Source organism: Silene latifolia, chromosome 3 (assembly GCF_048544455.1).
Source record: "Silene latifolia isolate original U9 population chromosome 3, ASM4854445v1, whole genome shotgun sequence".
In the NCBI taxonomy this organism is placed as follows: Eukaryota; Viridiplantae; Streptophyta; class Magnoliopsida; order Caryophyllales; family Caryophyllaceae; genus Silene; species Silene latifolia.
Window position 1 is genome coordinate 11199704 of NC_133528.1, and position 18153 is coordinate 11217856.

General features: G+C 39.3%; 2 protein-coding genes across 2 annotated transcripts; both read right to left on the bottom strand.

Annotated features, from left to right (window-relative positions):
• Nucleotides 1-137: 137 nt before the first annotated feature.
• Nucleotides 138-8172, bottom strand: LOC141647186 (uncharacterized). The gene is made up of 6 exons (XM_074455283.1): nucleotides 7862-8172; nucleotides 7589-7658; nucleotides 6423-6494; nucleotides 5040-5105; nucleotides 4894-4965; nucleotides 138-2678 (listed from the first exon to the last, which is right to left on the bottom strand). Exons 2-6 carry the CDS (start codon nucleotides 7596-7598, stop codon nucleotides 487-489), a joined length of 2412 nt encoding a protein of 803 aa, XP_074311384.1. The 5' UTR covers nucleotides 7599-7658; nucleotides 7862-8172; the 3' UTR covers nucleotides 138-486.
• A 3970-nt stretch (nucleotides 8173-12142) lies between these two features.
• On the bottom strand, nucleotides 12143-16681 carry LOC141648657 (uncharacterized). Its single transcript, XM_074457383.1, has 4 exons — nucleotides 16661-16681; nucleotides 15670-16067; nucleotides 13837-15065; nucleotides 12143-12387 (listed from the first exon to the last, which is right to left on the bottom strand). Exons 1-4 carry the CDS (start codon nucleotides 16679-16681, stop codon nucleotides 12143-12145), a joined length of 1893 nt encoding a protein of 630 aa, XP_074313484.1.
• Nucleotides 16682-18153: the final 1472 nt, after the last annotated feature.

Sequence of the window (18153 nt, forward strand, 5' to 3'; positions counted from 1 at the left end):
GATACTGATACCTAGTGTAGGAACTCTACTTATAATGAAGGGTTCGACGAAATGACAATAAATGGATAACCGAGGAAAAGGAAATCCGATATTTATCTGCTTGTGGCCGAGTTTAAGTAACCTAAAGTAAAAAGAGAGATTAAAAATAGATTTTCATAAATTGAAGGACATGATACAGTGTCTCGCTCTCGCAAAATGACATGTTAAATGAGTTTACGAGCACAAACTTTTGCATAGTCAGAATTAGTGACTCAATTTGCATAAATGAACACAACAACCTGTAACTGTTTCGCCTAAGTTACCATTTACAAAACCAATTTGCTAAGTTTCCGAGGAAATACACGCTAGCTCGCTAGCTCAATCAATAACAAACTGCACAACTCTCTCAAATTCTACCACCAAAAATAATGTTTTCCTGAATGAATGAACTGATGACAGCATCATGTTTTAGCTTGTTAATTGTTATACATTAACCAAATCCAGAATTCACAAACCATTTTCAGAGATTCCTGAAGAACCCGCGACATCCTCAAGTCTCATGGTGACGGCCATTTCTTCAATCAGTTTTCCTTTGTCACTCGACTCATTGACAGCTTTATCCAATCTCTTAAGCCAACTGTCGTAGTCAACTGGATACGGGGTCCCACAAAGGGTGTCTACGTAATCAGCAAACGCCTTGAGAATGGCAGACACATCACCGAGATGCCTCTGAATGTGTCTCTTGGCCCAACTCTTCTGCCGCCAGTGTAGGGCAGATTCTATGGAGTCTTGTTGTTTTTGCATATTGCCACCGCATAGGTAGTACAAGAGGTAAACAAGGCTCTCCACGTCAGATGATGGGCACAGTTTACCATGTTGAAGGGCGTGCGACGACGAGAAGAGCAAGTTTATTGCAGCACTGTCTCGCTCCTCCAAAACCGCCCGGCCCCACGAGACTGGGACGTACAAGAAGGTAGTGCTACTCGAGCCTTGGGCATGGACATCACTTACACGCACCACATTCTCGGGGGATATGTCACCGTGTTGGATATTCGCGAGCCTGGCACTTCGTAAGGCGGCCAAGCAATCCCGGCAACAACGGGTCACCTCCTCGCAAGATAACGGTCCATCTTGGGCAATAATGCATGAGAGTGGGTCTCCGATCGGGAATGTCACAAGAACTGGAGTTCCACACCAGGGATGATCACATTTCTCACCTTTCTCACCCGGGTTTTGTTTCAAACAGTTTCCCGGGTGCAACATCTTGCCAGAGGCAACAATCTCGGGTAAATATTTGCTTGAAATCCCGGCTTGCCTGAAAATGTTTAAAACCTTGGTCTGTCTTTGAACTTGGTACCATAGGCTCATATCTTCCCATGATGGTTCCAGTCTAGATGGATGGGCCCCCACATATAATGTCAACAATTGACCGGGATTTTCTATGGCGACGGTACTAAAACAAAAAGATTTTTCATCAATAAGTGAATCTAGGACTTGGAAAGTCCTTTCACCTTGCTGCTGATCAATCACATGTATTAGATCGCCCTCTTGAAGCATTAACTGTGATGCTTGATGTCTGATAGCAGGATTCATGTCATCATGCTCCAGTTCCACAATTTCTCCATGAGAATGATCATAGTGTTGAGAATGATCATAGTGCTGAGAATGATGATTTTCGGGTGCAGTGTCTAAAAGCTGACACTCAATTCTTCGTTTCTGAAGGCGGAGACAGTGATCTGATGCGAGTGAAGTGATTGATTTTCTTGGTGGGCCACCACATTGGACAATAGAGTAATAAGTTGCCAAGAGAAGCTGCAGACTACCCAGATCACCCCAATTCGCATTTCCTAGTTTATTCCATATTTCGTCCACTGGAGAAACACTGACTTCAGCATGATGCTTAAACCATTCTGCTACTCCCATATAAGTGTTTTCTAAGTCAACTTCAAGGTGTCGAGGATCGCCCTTTAGCTTCACTACTGCTCCATATTTAGAATCCAGAACCAAAATGAAAACGGAACTATCATTAAAGGTACAAGTTTTGCTCAGCCTCCTCGAAACAAGTATATGAAAACCATAGAAAAGAGCTTCACAAAGAATATTGGAAGAGATACCCAATTTATTTCCCAGCATTATATCTGGCTTGAATAATGCAAACTGAACTACTTGGTCCCAGTGGGCATTGACGTCGTCCCCGGCTCTTGCTATCAAAGCGGCACCAGAAAGCTCATCAACTTTCCCCTTTGATATTGCTTTGTCTAAAGAGTAGAACCTTGATCGAGGATGACGGGCACATGACACAAAAAAGGGTAATGGTGAACTCTTATGCCAGAAGGTACGCCATAGACCCTCAGCAAGTGTGTGAAGAAAGTCTTCTAGGGCAAAATACTCCTCTTCTTTCAGATCACTGGAGCCGTAAAACGAAGTTGGCATCCGGAAAAGTTGCTGAAAAAAAGTTCCCTCCAAAGCAAAGTCCAGCTGGCGCAGTTCGTCAAGATGGAAAGGCGAGTTAAAAGAATATTGCTCACCATTATTAGAGTCTCCAAGTGAATTTTCCAATGTCCAATCTTCAAGGCTCTGTATAAATAGTTCAGAGTCCACTAGGTTTCTTGCACATTCCTTTAGTGCTTTGTATGTTCTTTTGGAGATGGGTACAAACTTGTTAGCAGATGCCAAGCCCGAACCACTCTTGCAGGCCCCTGTAAGTCAAAGGAGATGAAAATGGTTAACGGCAAACCCTGGAGAAGTAAGGGGAGTCAGATTCCAGACCAATTACATTACATGGGACTAAGGAAATCGGGGGGATGAAATTGAACAGGAAGGATAGATTTATGAAGTGTAATGTACTCGTGTTTCTTCGATATCTTGCAAGTTTCCTATTTTGGATGTTTTGTTGAAATCTTGTGCTGCTTTTCATGGAAGATGATAATATAAAGAGACAGAGGGATTACTAATTCTCCATATATTACAGACAGATCTTAGCAGGGTAGAAGCATATATTATGTCTATTTGCTTCATGGAGAGCGAACTTCTGTCAGAACTCAGTAGTAGATATATCAGCACCGTTTAAGTTGGTAACCAAAGACCAAGTATATTTTCTTCAGATGGCCTTTTCAGTTGGGTGGCAATAAGAAGATGAGAGTCTATGAGTGATAACAGATCAATATAAAATTACTAGGCATGCATGAACGCATGATGCACTTATGCAGCAAGCTGGGAAAGACATCAATTATACGTATCGACGTGCCTACCATTAACACTATTGCAACAGGCACGGAAAGGATAGTTAGGTTCACATAAGCGTCAAATAATATATATGCTCCCTCCATTTCGACACATAAACCCAATTTGACTTATTTCCCCTCGTAATAGAGGGAGTCTATCAGAATTATGAGTGCCCAACGATATTCATAGAAGAACAAAGCTCCCAGTGAAGAAGAAATTTAATCATAATAATCACAGCTGTTGTAGTAGCAATGCTCATAGTTTAGCAAGTGCATGGCTTAGGTCACACCAAATGAGAGTTGTTCTACCGAAGGTAATCGTTGACCCTGCAACTGCTTTTTCTTAGCCTTTTCCACATTTTCCCACAGAACATTTTTCCTCTTGTCTACTCCCAATTCAATCCACTCTATCCACATTACTTATTTGGACAACCTAATCCAATTTACCGATTGCTTTTTGGCAAAATACTCCACACTATTGGCCTCCAGCCTACTCAGTGCCCAGGCTGCAGAAAAACATTACCTTAGAAAACTCTTAGACTGACAGAACTTGTGTAGGGTACCTGTTCTTCTGGCCGCACACGTAAATCTTAGTGTTTTTGCTCATACAGAACCACCTTCCATCAATTTGTTTATGGGTCGACATGTCTTTGAACTTGAGTTTATGTTCTGCTCTAGAGTCTAGAGCAAGAATTCTAACCTATGAATTTTATTGGCTTCTGTAAGAGTTGTCTGGCATTAAATTTGAGTCTTTTCTAAGTGCCCTATAATCTATAGTCCGAAACCACCTATGAATTGTGCCATAACTCCATAATGGACATTCAACTCTTCTACCATGGTTCCTCTTCAGCTTTTCGGAATCCCTCGGTTTTTTTCCTTCCATTTCGACTTTATGATTTTTCTTTTGTGTTGTTTGGCCGCCTTGAATTTAAATGAATAACCTATGTTCTACAATCTTGATCTTTGCTCTACCCCACCATGTGGAGATGGTTTTTCTAGTTGTTTCCCAGTTTGCCAACAAGAAAATTATCATGTCCTTGAGTTCATTGGTGAGATGTGTTTTTCCCGTCTGAATATGCCTGGATCTTTCCAGAGGCCCGCAGAACAAAACAATTTTGGTTTCTTTTGGAACATCAAATGTTGTATAGATGCTATAATTTCCTCTGAAAAGTTGTACTTTTGATGCAACTTTTTCACCAAATGTAGCAAAAATTAAATTAAAAATTGGCACGTGTTTTCTCTTATTCGGTGGGAAATCATTAAATTTAGAACTTCCTTCAGTTTTTTTCACAAGTTCTACATTACTATATCCTAATAGGAATATTTATAATAGTTGGGCCTCAACCATCACCTTAAGGTTTTGGTTGAGTTGGTTCATCTATCATGGTATCAGAGCCAGTGTGACCGAAGGTCACGGGTTCAAATCCTGGCAACCTCAAAACTCCTTAAAAACTCGAAGTGGAAACCCAGCATACGGTACGGGGGAGCCGGTGCACAACTAACCACTCTTCAAGCCCAACGGGCATTTGAGTGAGGGAGCGTAATAGGAATATTTATAATAGGAATCTCGAGTCCTATATAAATTTCAAATTTCAGGATGCAACAGTTGATGCTAATACAATTGAACAATAAGATCCAATATCATGTCAAAAGACTAAAAAGGCGAAAAAGAAGGCCAGAAAATATTTACCAGTTTTTGATTTTCTGAAACTCCCATCCACACTTTGTGCTGTGTATATATCCATATCATTTTGTTGGAAGCCTGAAGCATAGCACTTCTTTTACGACCATGAAGAACTAATGATTTTGGAACAAAGAGTTTAAAAAGGCACTAACCAGTCTTAGAATTTCTGAAGCTTCCTTCCAATCCTTGTGCAGGAAAAATGTCATCTTGTATAAAAACTGCAAGATTTCGTCTATAAGATAGCGCCAAGAGTGAAAGACATGATCTTTACACTGTACACAATTGATTAGAACTACATGCAACTGAAAAATATAGACCGTAGTTGTCAAAATAATGAGTATGCAGTTTCTTTTAATGAAAGTGCTATTCCGATATTTGGTTATTAAACTTTGACGTTTAGACAGCTACAAGTCTATAACAAAAAGGAAGAACACTGATAAGGGAGTTCCAGAGTGATCTAAACGTCTGTTGTCCAAATATGACATTGAAAATAGGAAACAGTTCAAACTCCCAGTTACAGCGCCTTATGGAGGCAGAAATAGGTAAAGACTTCTGAGCTTAATCTGACGTAAAGGACCAATAAATTCTGTGTTATTCGGAAAGGTTGATTTGGAAGCGGATTATTTAGCAAAGCCAGCAATCTGAATGACAACTGACTAATCAGCATAACATAGACACACTGGCTAACAATAGTACTTCACACTGCAAGGGGAGATATATAGTGGCCTATGTTATTTAGACTCTTCATTTATGGGGTCATAACCGTGTGTGAAGCGACACTCAAGAATATAAATGTGAAGTACGTACCCGACACTTACTAATCCAGCACTTATCCTATCAGAAGCCGGAAAGGGAGGCTCACATTACACAAGTGAAGGAAGAGATGGACATTAAAAATATTAAAATTTCACGTTTAAATTTGTAAATTAAAAACTTAACCAATACAACTATTGGATATGCACCCGAGTCCGAGTAACATAGCTGACAGCCAATATGATTGAGATATGTACAGTCCAAGATGTAAACTCTATTTGGATTGAACAGGGACTGAGTTTTAAGAAAATGAAAGACGGCTATCTGGTTGATTGCTGAATCTTGTAATCCTAATGGTAACCAACTTGAATGATGTCTAAGCTAAAGGGATTTCTGAAGGAAACTTAGTGCAATACATTTAAGGCAAAGCCTAACGAACAGTTTGGCAGTCGAGAAAACCATAGATGGTTATTAATGAATGCTGCTTCTACATTGTCGTCGCTTGGATTGATTTTGTTAATACCAGATAATACGATAGCTTTATTCAATTTTCGTATGATGTCAATTGTTTGCTACTTCCGCAAGGTTTTGACTATGTCAATCATCTATTTATAAATAACTTTTGATTACAGATTTGCAGTTTGATATTTGAGTTAACAGCATTGGTATTAGAGCAAAACTGAGATATAAGAGCACTAAACACTGGTAACTGAGAAAAACATATGCAAACGATATGACATGTATGGCCACAATCGGAGACCAAGGTTAGAAATGATACAAACCAGATGAAGACTTTCTGAAACTGCCAGAGAGACTTTGCCCAGCGGATGTATCCAAATCATTCTGCTGAAAACCTGATTGATGTTGATCATAGAAATCATACATGAATTAAACTACAGCAGTAAAATGTAAAGAGAAAAAGGTTAGAAACTAGTTAATGCTGAAAGCATACTTCTTCGTAATTAGCTAAATTATGGCATTCTATTGAATTAATTTCACTAGTCTACACAATAATTGACGATACTTGATAATTGACACAAGAAAAACCTGGAATTGTATCCAGTTGACACTTCAGATAAATATAGGACGGAGAGGTCAAGTCAAAGAGGCTATCAGCAATTCAGCACACAGAAATGGGTTCCGTCATTGACACAGGCTAGATCAATAACCCCCACCCGCACACAAGCCAAGCTTTGTTTAACCTTAAGCCCCATCAACATGGATTTTAGCCTTCCCAAGATCAAATGCTCAGAGGTAAAGAAGACAATGTATGCAATGCAATAAGCATAACAGACATTGCAATTTATACCATTTACTGAGCGAATGATTGTTGTTTACTGTAACTTCCCTTATGGACTGAACTAAAACTTCCATTATACACTGAAGTACTGAACTAGAGTACTAATAGTACTAATAAAGTAATAATCTCACGGTGTTATCCTCCGTTCTCTACTATACAATACAATATGAGGAGTATATAAAATGTTGCAACTTGAGAATCCTTTCGAGTCTGCTAAGGTAATACATTCCAAGCCCAGATCACCTCTAAAGTTTCCTGACATCAAGTTCTTATGAAGGGCTTAATTGAATTATAAGATACAAAACCACAGTCACTACAGAATGCAGACAATTTTATGTTCCTGGGGCATCCAGGCGAGAACGTGGATGGCAAAAAAAGTCGAAAACTTACACATGGGGCTCATACATTACCCACATTCCACAATCCACAGATAATTCCATATGCCAAAAATCTAAAATAAGGAAGCTCAAATGGGACAATGCCAAAACTTTCATAAACATAGCAGAAAGATCTGAGCTTTCTTCCTTACAATGCTCTAACAAAAACCCGAAAGCATTCAAAAGCACAATGCACATACTCTTCAAACTAAAATACTCTCTAAACTGGTCAGAAATACCCAAAAAACAAGCAGCAAAACATGAAACTCACCTAATCTCATTGCTAATTCTGATACCAGAAGTTAAAACAGTAAGTTAAATCACTTTAATCTCACAAATCCCTGCATTCAACAAAAGTAAAAATTCCATTAAAGTCAGTAACTTTATCCCACATCAAATCTCTAAACTCATGGCACTTCCAATCATTTGTTTCCCTTTGATTAAAATACCCGTCACAAAGAATAAAAAAGGTAAACAAATGACTGAGCCGAAGTGGGTAACTAGTAATATCAGTAAATTAGCAGTAAATGTGGAGAAAACTTACAAAAGATTGAAACTTTGGATTTGGAAATCAAGATTATATACAAAATGCATGTTGATTTTACTGATTTATTAGTAAATTTGAAGAATTAAGAGATTCCTAGTGTCAACATCAACCTGCAAAACTGTTTCAGTGATGTTGAAATCTAAGAAAACCCAGAAAAAAATCCATGTGTTTTTTTCACTTTTGAAAGTATTTTTTTTGTGCTTTTTTGGGTGAAACAACTCTAGTGAGTTGTAAGTGAAGGGAAACAAATTAAGCTTATGAAATCTGCAGTTAATGAAAGTAGTCAAAGTACACTATAAGTCTCCCTTAAGATGATATTATTCGACTTCAAATTAAACAAAGGCAAATTCATACCACTTGTGTATATACAAAGGCAAATTCATACCACTTGTGTATATATATGAATGCGGAAAAACAATACTATATTACAGAGTATTTGTTTTATATATGCAAGTGATTAAAATTAAGACTAATAATACTGAGAATTTGTCATGAAAGTAAAATAGGGACCAACAACACATGTTGACAGTACTTATTTCAACTCCATTATGACAGACATCTCGTGCTCTTCAAAAATAATTGTTCATGTAATAACAGTAATATTTAATTAATAAAGTATAGCTTTTTGAGGGGGAAAACAAATGGTAATTCATTTGAATAATTTGGATTTTGTTTTACCCTCTTATTTTGTGAGTTTTTGAAGAAGTATTTATTTTTCTTGAATATTTGAAAAAGAAATTATTAGAACCGGATTCGTAAATATCGACGACGTTTTAGTAAACGTCGACGACGTTTTTTAAAAAAAGACAATAACGCTCTACTATCTCACTAACCCTTCACCATTCTTCTATTCTCTCTAACTCAAAACAACTAAAAATCAACCTTCCACCAACACCACTACCACACCCCCCCGCAACCACCACGCCATTTGCTACCACCACGCCCGCGCCGACACCCCCCCCCCGCCGACACCACGCCCCGCCGCCATTGCTACATAGAAAGGTAAGTGGCGTTTTTTTTTTTTTTTGGTTAAATTAGTTTAGAAATTGAAAGTAATTGAATTAAACTATGAAATTAAATAGTTTTCTTTCCTTTATTGTTATTGTTAATCGATTAAATTGATTGGATTTTGTTTTAGAATTGAAATTAGGTTATGTGTTAGCTTTTTATTAAAATTAATTGAATTAGTTTAGAATTTGTTAGTTTTTCTATTAAAATTCATGTTAATTAGTTGTTATTATGTAAATTTTGGTATTGTTATATGTTGTTTGCGAAATATAGTTGATTGGGATTGATTTTTGAGTCGAAATTTGTTGTTGTTAATCGGATTGGGAATGAATTTGAACGGTTTTAAGGGCGAAACCACGGCCAAACGTTGGAAATGGTTGTTGGTCGTGGGTGTAACGTTGGAAAGCAACGTTCATCTGTGGCTGAACGTAGGAATTGGATGTTTGGCTGCGGTCAAACGTTTAATTCTCACGTTTGAGCGTGGTCAAACGTTGGAAATAATTGTTTGGCCGTGGTCAAACATCCATTTTCATTGTTTGGCCGCGGTAAAAAAAAAAAAAAGTTTGCCCGCGGTAAAAAAAAAAAAATGTTTAGCCACCGTCAACTAAGGGATTTTTTTGTTCAACCGCGGTCAAAGAAGGGGTTTGTTTTGTTAGTCCGCGGTAAATTAATTTTTTTTTTTTAAAAAAACCGTGTTTTATGCTATTATTTGCCGATTTTTGTTACTTTATATGATATTTAGTCGATTAACGTGTTTTCTAACAACTTCCAATTTCCTAATGCAGATGGCAGATCGAAATGAGAGAGGAAAGGCAATCATGAATGCTCCGCCTAACATACACGACCGCATGGCGGGCGTAATGTTACTGAGCTCTAAGCGTCGTTTGCGAGTTAAGCGAGCCCACAAGCAGCCACCCCCACTTCGAGAGACGTCCGGAATGGTTATGATGCCTACTCCCGGTCACGTCGTTAGCGAGTCGGAGGAGGCGAGGTCTCGGGAGGTTCTTTGGTAGTTACCAAAGCATGATAGAGAGGATGAGCGTCGGATGACGGTGCCGGGGAGGAGGAGGAGGATCTTTGGAGAGTATGTGGTCTAACCAAACCCGGCACCGCCGAGAGTGTTGAGTCTGAAGTTGGGCCGGGATAGTAGAGGACGTTATTCGAGTGTTAGAGAGTCCTCTAGCACCGATAGGTCGAGGAGGCCGAGTAGGGATAGTTCTTGGATCCTGAGAGAGCCCGTTCCTGGTGGTCCTAGGAACATTAGCACCCTACGGAGTTTTGGTGGTCACGTTGCGTTCAACAGTTGGTCGGACCCTAACCCGGAGAATATGAGGTCGTGGATCAAGCTCTACGAGAGGCCGAAAGCTGCGAGGGAGATTAGGCACATGGTTCTCACTGAGGGGGTTGCAGTTAGGGTAGAGGCGAGCGGGCTTGGGGTTTTGAAGGAGTGTTTTACCACCGGTCTAGATGATAACCTCCTTAGTGCTTTTATCGAGAGGTGGCACCCGGATACTAACACTTTCCATATGCCTTTTGGAGAGATTAGTATCATGCTCTATGATGTCCAGCATATTCTTGGGATACCTGTTAGTGGTGATCGGGTTCTTGTGGCCGGTTCGGGCGAGGATGATGACAGTGGTTTACGGGGCAAGATTGCGAGGTTTTATGGAGTTCCTGAGTCCGATGTTGCACCACCGCTCTACAAGAATGGCGGTATACTAACATCGGAGTTGAGGCAGGTTGTTTACCTAGGGAACGAGCATGACTCGTTACGGGCTTACCTCTTGATGTTACTGGGTCATACTCTTTTCATGGATAAGAGTGGTGATAGGGTGTCCGCTCAGTTGTTGCCCTTGTTTGATAGTCTTGAGCGGGTTGGTTCATATGCTTGGGGTGCGGCTTGTTTGGCTTACTTGTACCGACTGACTAGGGATAGCATCGCGCCGAGATAGTCTTTGGTGTTAGTGGGTGTCTACCGTTACTCCAGGCGTGGATATACGAGTACTTTCCCAGGTTCCGACCCGGTGGTGGATTCTTTTTTGAGGACCGTCCTCTTGTTGAGGCTTGGGCCAACTTGCCTCGGAGTAAGGGCGAGTCTCGTACTTTTCAGTTGTATCGTCATAGTTTGGACGATCTTAGGTCAGAGCATGTCCGATGGTTGCCTTACGGGAACCGTCCTCAGGGAGCTTGCAGAGTATCGCTTTACTCGGGTTTTATCATACATCTTGATATAGTAGAGCCGTACCAGCCGGATCGGTGCATGCGTCAGTTTGGGTACCGTCAGGATGTCCCGGTCTCGATGCCTATTGCAGTGAATGAGTCTCGGCCCGCGAACGGGCTTTACAGGGTGGACTTCGGGCAAGAGCCCGATAGGACATGGATGACCGAGATATCCACCATACACCTCCGAAACCTGTCAAAGAAAGCATATATGCCTTTCGAGTGTCCTAGTGGATACATGTCTTGGTATGCAGAGCATTCACACCCCTACCTTTATCCCCCCTCACACCGCGTCCATTTTCGGCCTGTCGAGTTTCATGAGGAGCCGGAAGTCGCCCTAGTTGTTAGTCGTAAGTTGAAGAATGTCTTCCGGCAAGCTGATGAGGAGGCCGAGAGAGAGACTCTAGAGGATTTGTTTGCGGGGATGCGTCCTTACTATGAAGACGTGTATGATGACTAGTTTGTTTTTATTTTGTTATGTTTTTCTATTTGTTTGGATTATGTTTGTTTGGATTATGTTTGTATGGTTTTTTTAGTATCTTGGTATGGATAATTTTTATGTTTTATTTTTATTTTCAGATGTTTGTCTTATTGTTTGGAGACGGTATTTAATTAAATGCAACGATATTTAATTAAATGACTTTAAACGTAATTTAACATAATTTAATTAAAACATTCATTAATTGAAATACAACGACATTACATAAACCACTTAAAATATAATTAAAACATAAACCACTTAAAACATAAATTCAAAACAAACAACAACACCCCATACCCTAAACCCTAAACCCTAAACCCCAAACCCCAAACCCTAAACCCTAAACCCCAAACCCCAAACCCCAAACCCTTAACCCCAAACCATAAACGATTATTACTTAAAACATAACATAATTAAATAACTATCGAACTTAATTATCTTCCGATGATGAAGACGACGATTCCTTATCTTCTTCATGATCATGAACCTCAATTTCTTCAGGTTGGGTAGACATATATTCAGTCAACAAATCATTCAAGTAGAGATAAAGAATTCCTTGGCCTAAGACTCTACCAAAGACATAAGTCTGATAGTCTTGGGTAATCGATCACGGTGAGAATGCGCTCAAAATATGTAAAGATGTCACTTTTTAACCTACGAAACTCCCACATCTTCTCGGTTAATGCTTCATCAGAGACAACCTCATTTGTAACTGCTGGAGTTAGCACATCTTCTCGGTTTCCTTGTAAAATTATACAAAGGCTACCAATTGGAGGCTCTTCAAGCATGTGCCATACAGTGGCACTGGGAACCACTGATTCAAGACGCTCAATTAGAATTGGTAAATTTTGAACAATTAGATCGATTCTTATTTGATAAACTCTGGTTTTTTGTGCATTTGTGAGAACCATTTTAGTATTGTATGTTGTGAATAGAATTGGATGTTGTGATTAGAATTGGATGTTGTGATTGAAATTGACATAGAATGGCCTATTTATAAGCTAGTAATTGTAACGGCTATTTATTAATTGTAACGGCTATTTTTGAATAATAACGATAACATTTGAATTATAACGGTAACATTTGAATTATAACGGTGATTTTGAATTATAACGGTTATTTTGAATTATAACGGTAACATTTGAATTATAACGGTAACATTTGAATTATAACGGTTATTTTTGAATACTCAACTATATTAACATATTCATCTTCTTCCAGTTTTCAATCATCCTCATCTTCTTCTACTTTTGACTTCTATTTTCTTCCTTATCTATCCACTAATGTCGACATCATCCACAATGGGGAGAAATCACCCAATTGAAGGCCTTAACTTTAAGAATCAACGTTGCAATCTTTGCCGCAAAAACGCTATCATCATGATTTCCGGGTCAATTAATAATCCAATGAAAGCGTACTTTAAGTGTTTAGTTTGCAATAATTTTGTGTCGTGATTGACTGAAGATCATTTGACAATAACAAAAAGGTTGGAGATAGCATGTGAAGATGAAGGTGATGACGCATCAAGTGGAAAAGCCATGAAAGAGCAAGTGATATGTTTGAAAGAGGAAATTTCGAGTTTGTCAAAGATGATGAAGTTTTATTTCAAGTGTATCTTGTATTTGTTTGTGTTTCTTATGTTAGCCATTGTTATGAAGTAGTGAGTATTTGCAAAAATTTCCAAATTTGTATTAGTTGTCATGAATTCCAGAAATTTCAGAAATTAGTGATTGTTATGCTTTTCAATAATATATTACATTACACAAGTGAACTAAATAGTTTTTTCAATGCGAACAACTACTAATCGAGATAATCGCCGACTATCGAGACCCGACTTCTACGACGTCTTCTCGGAGTCTCTAACATGAACGCTTGCCAAATCTCAATGTTATGTTGGTACAAAGTCTCTAGGTGAACAACACTGGGATCTCGGAAGGTCAACCAAGCGGGATCAAGTGGCGGCATAGGGAGACTCTCAAGGGGGCTGCTAGAATGCAACCGCATCCAATGGCTATGATGTAGGACAAACCACAAAATACCACACGGTAGTCGGCCTTCAACTCGGGTCTTCAATGGCATGATAGTTTTGCAACTTCCTTCCCAAACATTCTTCCGTCTCGAGTGTATGACCAATCACACATATCGTCCGAGTTGAACATTGTTGCAAAAACTAGCAAATCGTCGCTACACATCCAATGGTCCCGCCCACAACTAAAATGAAAAAACTCAACTCGTCGAAGTGCTAAATCCAACCCTGACATACCGCTGAGTGGTGATTGAAAACCTCCATATAACTCTGCGTAGATAGAGTCGGTCCTCATCTCCCTCGAACACCATTCCCGCATAACTATATAATCTGTCTCTCGGCCTCGCTGGGCGTGCGATATTACCCGGAATCCACAATGACCGTCATCTCCAACATCCACCCAACCATCGAAGTGGCCCCACAAAACCTCAGGTATACCCCACCGTTTGACCCATGTTGATATAAAGCCAATGGTAAAGTTCCTTCCCAAAGGAGCACCGGGAGTTCCTGATTCGAAATCACCAATTCTTTGTTGAACCTCTGCATTTGTTGTACAGTGAGTACTTGGTGTCCCGAACTTCCTTTCTGCATGCTCAAAACCCGACTTGTTTCTAGTGGTTGAACCTCTTGGACGACCTTTCGGGTGCTCATTAATAGGGGGTGGCAAAATCTCTTGGTCCTCCGGGTGCTGGAAATCACGCAACAAGTCTATGGCCGCCCTTAGTTTAACCGGGTCACTGTGCCTCATATCATCCACTAATTCCTCCCATAAATCACCGTCATTTTTCGGCATTTGTTGAGGAATATCATACACCAATGTCTTCCAAAAGACATGAATATCCTCGAGATGGACCCTCCTACCTTTTCCGTGCAAAGATACCAAATTGCATGCACAAGGTAATCCATGAGTCGTTCGCATCACGTGTCGGCATCGATCATTCAATCCGATACCCAAACCAAGGCCTCTAGTAAGTTCTTTCTCCATTAACTCTATGGCCTTAGTAGACACGTTTCCTTGCAATAAGGAGAAAGTACGAGATGTTCTCCTTGGTTTACTCATTTCATCTTCGAGTTCTTTCTTAATCTTCGAGTGTTGACTTTCAAGCATGCCGTGGATACGGGACCACATGGAGTCAAGTGTGAGATGCTTTGACTTCAACCAAGCCTTCAATAGAGAATGTGCTGACTCAACACGGGAAGTTGCCGTGTTACCAAAATGTAAGACCTCGTTTGTATAGCATAAAACGAACTTCCCTGCGTGTTGACCCCAAGTTGTCCGTACATAATCCACCATTTGTGGCCACTTACGTTGGAAACACTGCCACGCACGCTGAAACGATTCCTCGGTAACTGAATTGATCACCCTAAACCAACCATCTTCATCATTTGAGATGACAAATTTCCTCATACTTTCAGTTTTGAATGTTGTCAAGGCTTTTGCATTGACGGCTTTGTTCACATGCCATCTACACAACAAATCTTTGCTCGGCCCTGGGAAATACTTGCTCAAGAGCGCCGATCAAACCCAATTCCCGGTCGGTGACAAATACAGCAGGGGACGCAACTCCGGTGGCATCTAAAATCGCAGCCTAACTTTCTCAATGACCACTTGTAATTCACGTCGGACTCGGTAGGAATCATCGCACATGCAATTAAGAAGGACGATCCCGTGGGTGTCACACCAACCATCTCAATGAGTGGATTCTTGTAAATGTTGGTTTTATAAGTCGAATCCATGAGGACCACATAAGGATAAGCCCGGAACAACTTAATCGCTTCAGGATGAGCCATGAAAATGTGAGTCAACTCTTTTGACTCCTCGGAATCAATCTCGTAGAAGTGGACGTATTTTCACGCCCACCGCTAGAGCCAACATTTCTTTGAGCGGTGTTTCTTTCACCCATTTCTTCTTTCTTAATTTTCCTTGTTTCATTATACGATTCGGTGCTTGACGGTTGAGGTTTATCGGGGATCTCAAATGAAGACCATTTTTAATATCCCTCGGTTGAACCCCGCCAATGTTTGTTACCTAACATATGCCTTCTCTTGAGCGTCAATCCCGCAAAGTACCGATCCCCGTCCTTATAAACGGCTACGTTGTGGTTGTGTAGTCCACCACCCTCGGAGGTTAGAATGTTCCACACCACCGTCTCTTTATCATTTTTAGACACGAAATTTTGAACGGCACGAATACGAAACTTGCATGAACACTTCTGCGACCTCCTTGGCTTTTCAAGATCGTCCGTTTCTTTTGGTTTACCATGTCTTTTACATCGAAAATAACTTGCCAACAACCCGTTCTTTTTCCTATTTTTAGCTCCGTTATTTGCTTTAACCAAAGCAAACCCATTCTCGAATGCGATTTTCTGAGCCCAATTGAAAGCTTCGTCACGCGTTTCGAAATCTATAGTAGTCTCGAACAACGGGTTGTAATCAATTGGATTATCGCCAAAATCCTCCCACGATTTCTGTTACAAGCAATAACGACTATAGTAAGACAATAAAAAGGAATCATATACTACATAAATTGCGTAAAACGAAAGAAAAACATGTAAAAACGACTTATTCATGCCTAAAACACGAGACCCAACAAAACGCGGCCAAACATTACTTTCTATCGATCAACCGCGGACGAACAACGAAAACCAACTTTAATCCACGGCCAAACAATGAAAATCAACATTTGACCACGGCCAAACAATGAAATCCAACGTTTGACCACGGCCAAACATTGAATTCCAACGTTTGACCACGGCCAAACATTGGAATCTAACGTTGGACCATGGCCAAACGTGGGAATCAAACGTTGGACCATGGCCAAACGTGGAATTCCTTTGTTTGGTCCGTGGCAAACGTTGGTTTCCAACGTTTGGGCGTGGTCCTAACGTTGGTTTCAACTTTGGCCATGGTTCATCTTTCGGGGACATTTTTTGATTACGCAACAAATTCAAACATTCCCTACTACTAAGTTAATACGTCAATTAATTCAACTATCGAATAGAATGAACGATGCGCAAAAAAAAATTGAAAAATTAAGCAAATGATTAAGTTGTTTACGTACCGTTGAATCGGGATTAGACATATTGTTAATTGTTGTTGTTGTTGTTTGTTTTGAATTTAGTTGAGTTTGAGAGAATTTTTTTTAGAGAGATAAAGTCATAAGGGCAGTCATCGTTTTTTTTATGAAAAACGTCGTCGATATTTACTAAAACGTCGTCGATATAAATCAGCCCCCTATTAGAAGCCGTGTCGAAGTTTTATAGACTGTTTTTATAATCGAAAATAGTTTTATGAGTAATAATTTATTAATCTTCTAATCTTAGCTAAATGGTTAAGATTAGACTTGTTAAACGGGTCAGACGGGTCGGCTCTCGTGTTGGGTCATACGGGTCGGCTCTCGTGTTGGGTCATACAGGTCAGGTTAGGGTCAGATAAAAGTTTATGACGTCTTTTATTTTATCATTTATGTAGAACAAACATATGAATACTTTTTAAAATTAAAATCATACTCCCTCCAAATTTCTTTTATCTTCCACTTTCTTTTGGGCACAAAAATTAAGAAAGGGGAAGAAAGAAGGAATAAAGTAGAATAAAGTATTGTAAGTTGTGAAATTTATAGGAGAGAGAAAATAATAAAAAATGAATAATGAATAAAGAATAGATAAAGTAATGAGAGTTGTTGATTTTTTAGGAGAGAGAAATTAATAAAAAAAAAATGAATGAAACTTACCAAAAAAAGAAAAGAGGGAAAATAATCAAACTTGTGTGAAAAAAGGAAAGAGGGAAGATAATAGGAAATTGGAGGGAGTATTTAATATTAATATTATTATTATATTCATTAGTTTAATAATTATTTTATTATTTAATTTAATTTATGATATAAAATTAATTTTTTAATTAAAAATATTAAAAAAATATTTATTATATTTATTATTTCAAATATAATATAAAAATATTACTAATATTTTAATTTTAATAATATTCTTAATTTATCTCTGACACATCGGGTCGGGTTTCGATCCTGAAATAACGAGTAATTTCGGGTGGCGGGTCAAAATTTACGGGTACGGGTCATTGACCCTAAAAACCGGGTCGGTTGAGTCGGGTTTACGGGTCATATCCTGTTTTGACAGGTCTAGTTAAGATGTTGATATTCTCAATTCTGGACCTATTTTGCCCTTAATGCAAATTTGTACTACAACCCAAGTTGTTTTTATGGATTAAAAACACTAGCATTCGCTGTTTGTATGAAGAATCTGTTATATAAGTGAAAATTCCGTAACTCCATCGTATTTAGTGTCCAATTTTTTGTGTCCAGTCCCACATTCAACTCTTGGATACATCCAAGATTCTAAGAACATAAATATAGATGTAAACGGAATGTGTAAGGCGTTCTTAGACCATCCCCAAGCAAGGTCAATTGTTAGGTCATGTGTAGATACCCAGTATCTGCTGAGACTCCAACAAACACCCGATGATTATCGGACTACAACATGTTTTGGGATCGCAGCGTTTGATCGACAGTTTGTGTACAACTTTACGTCGGAAAACTTA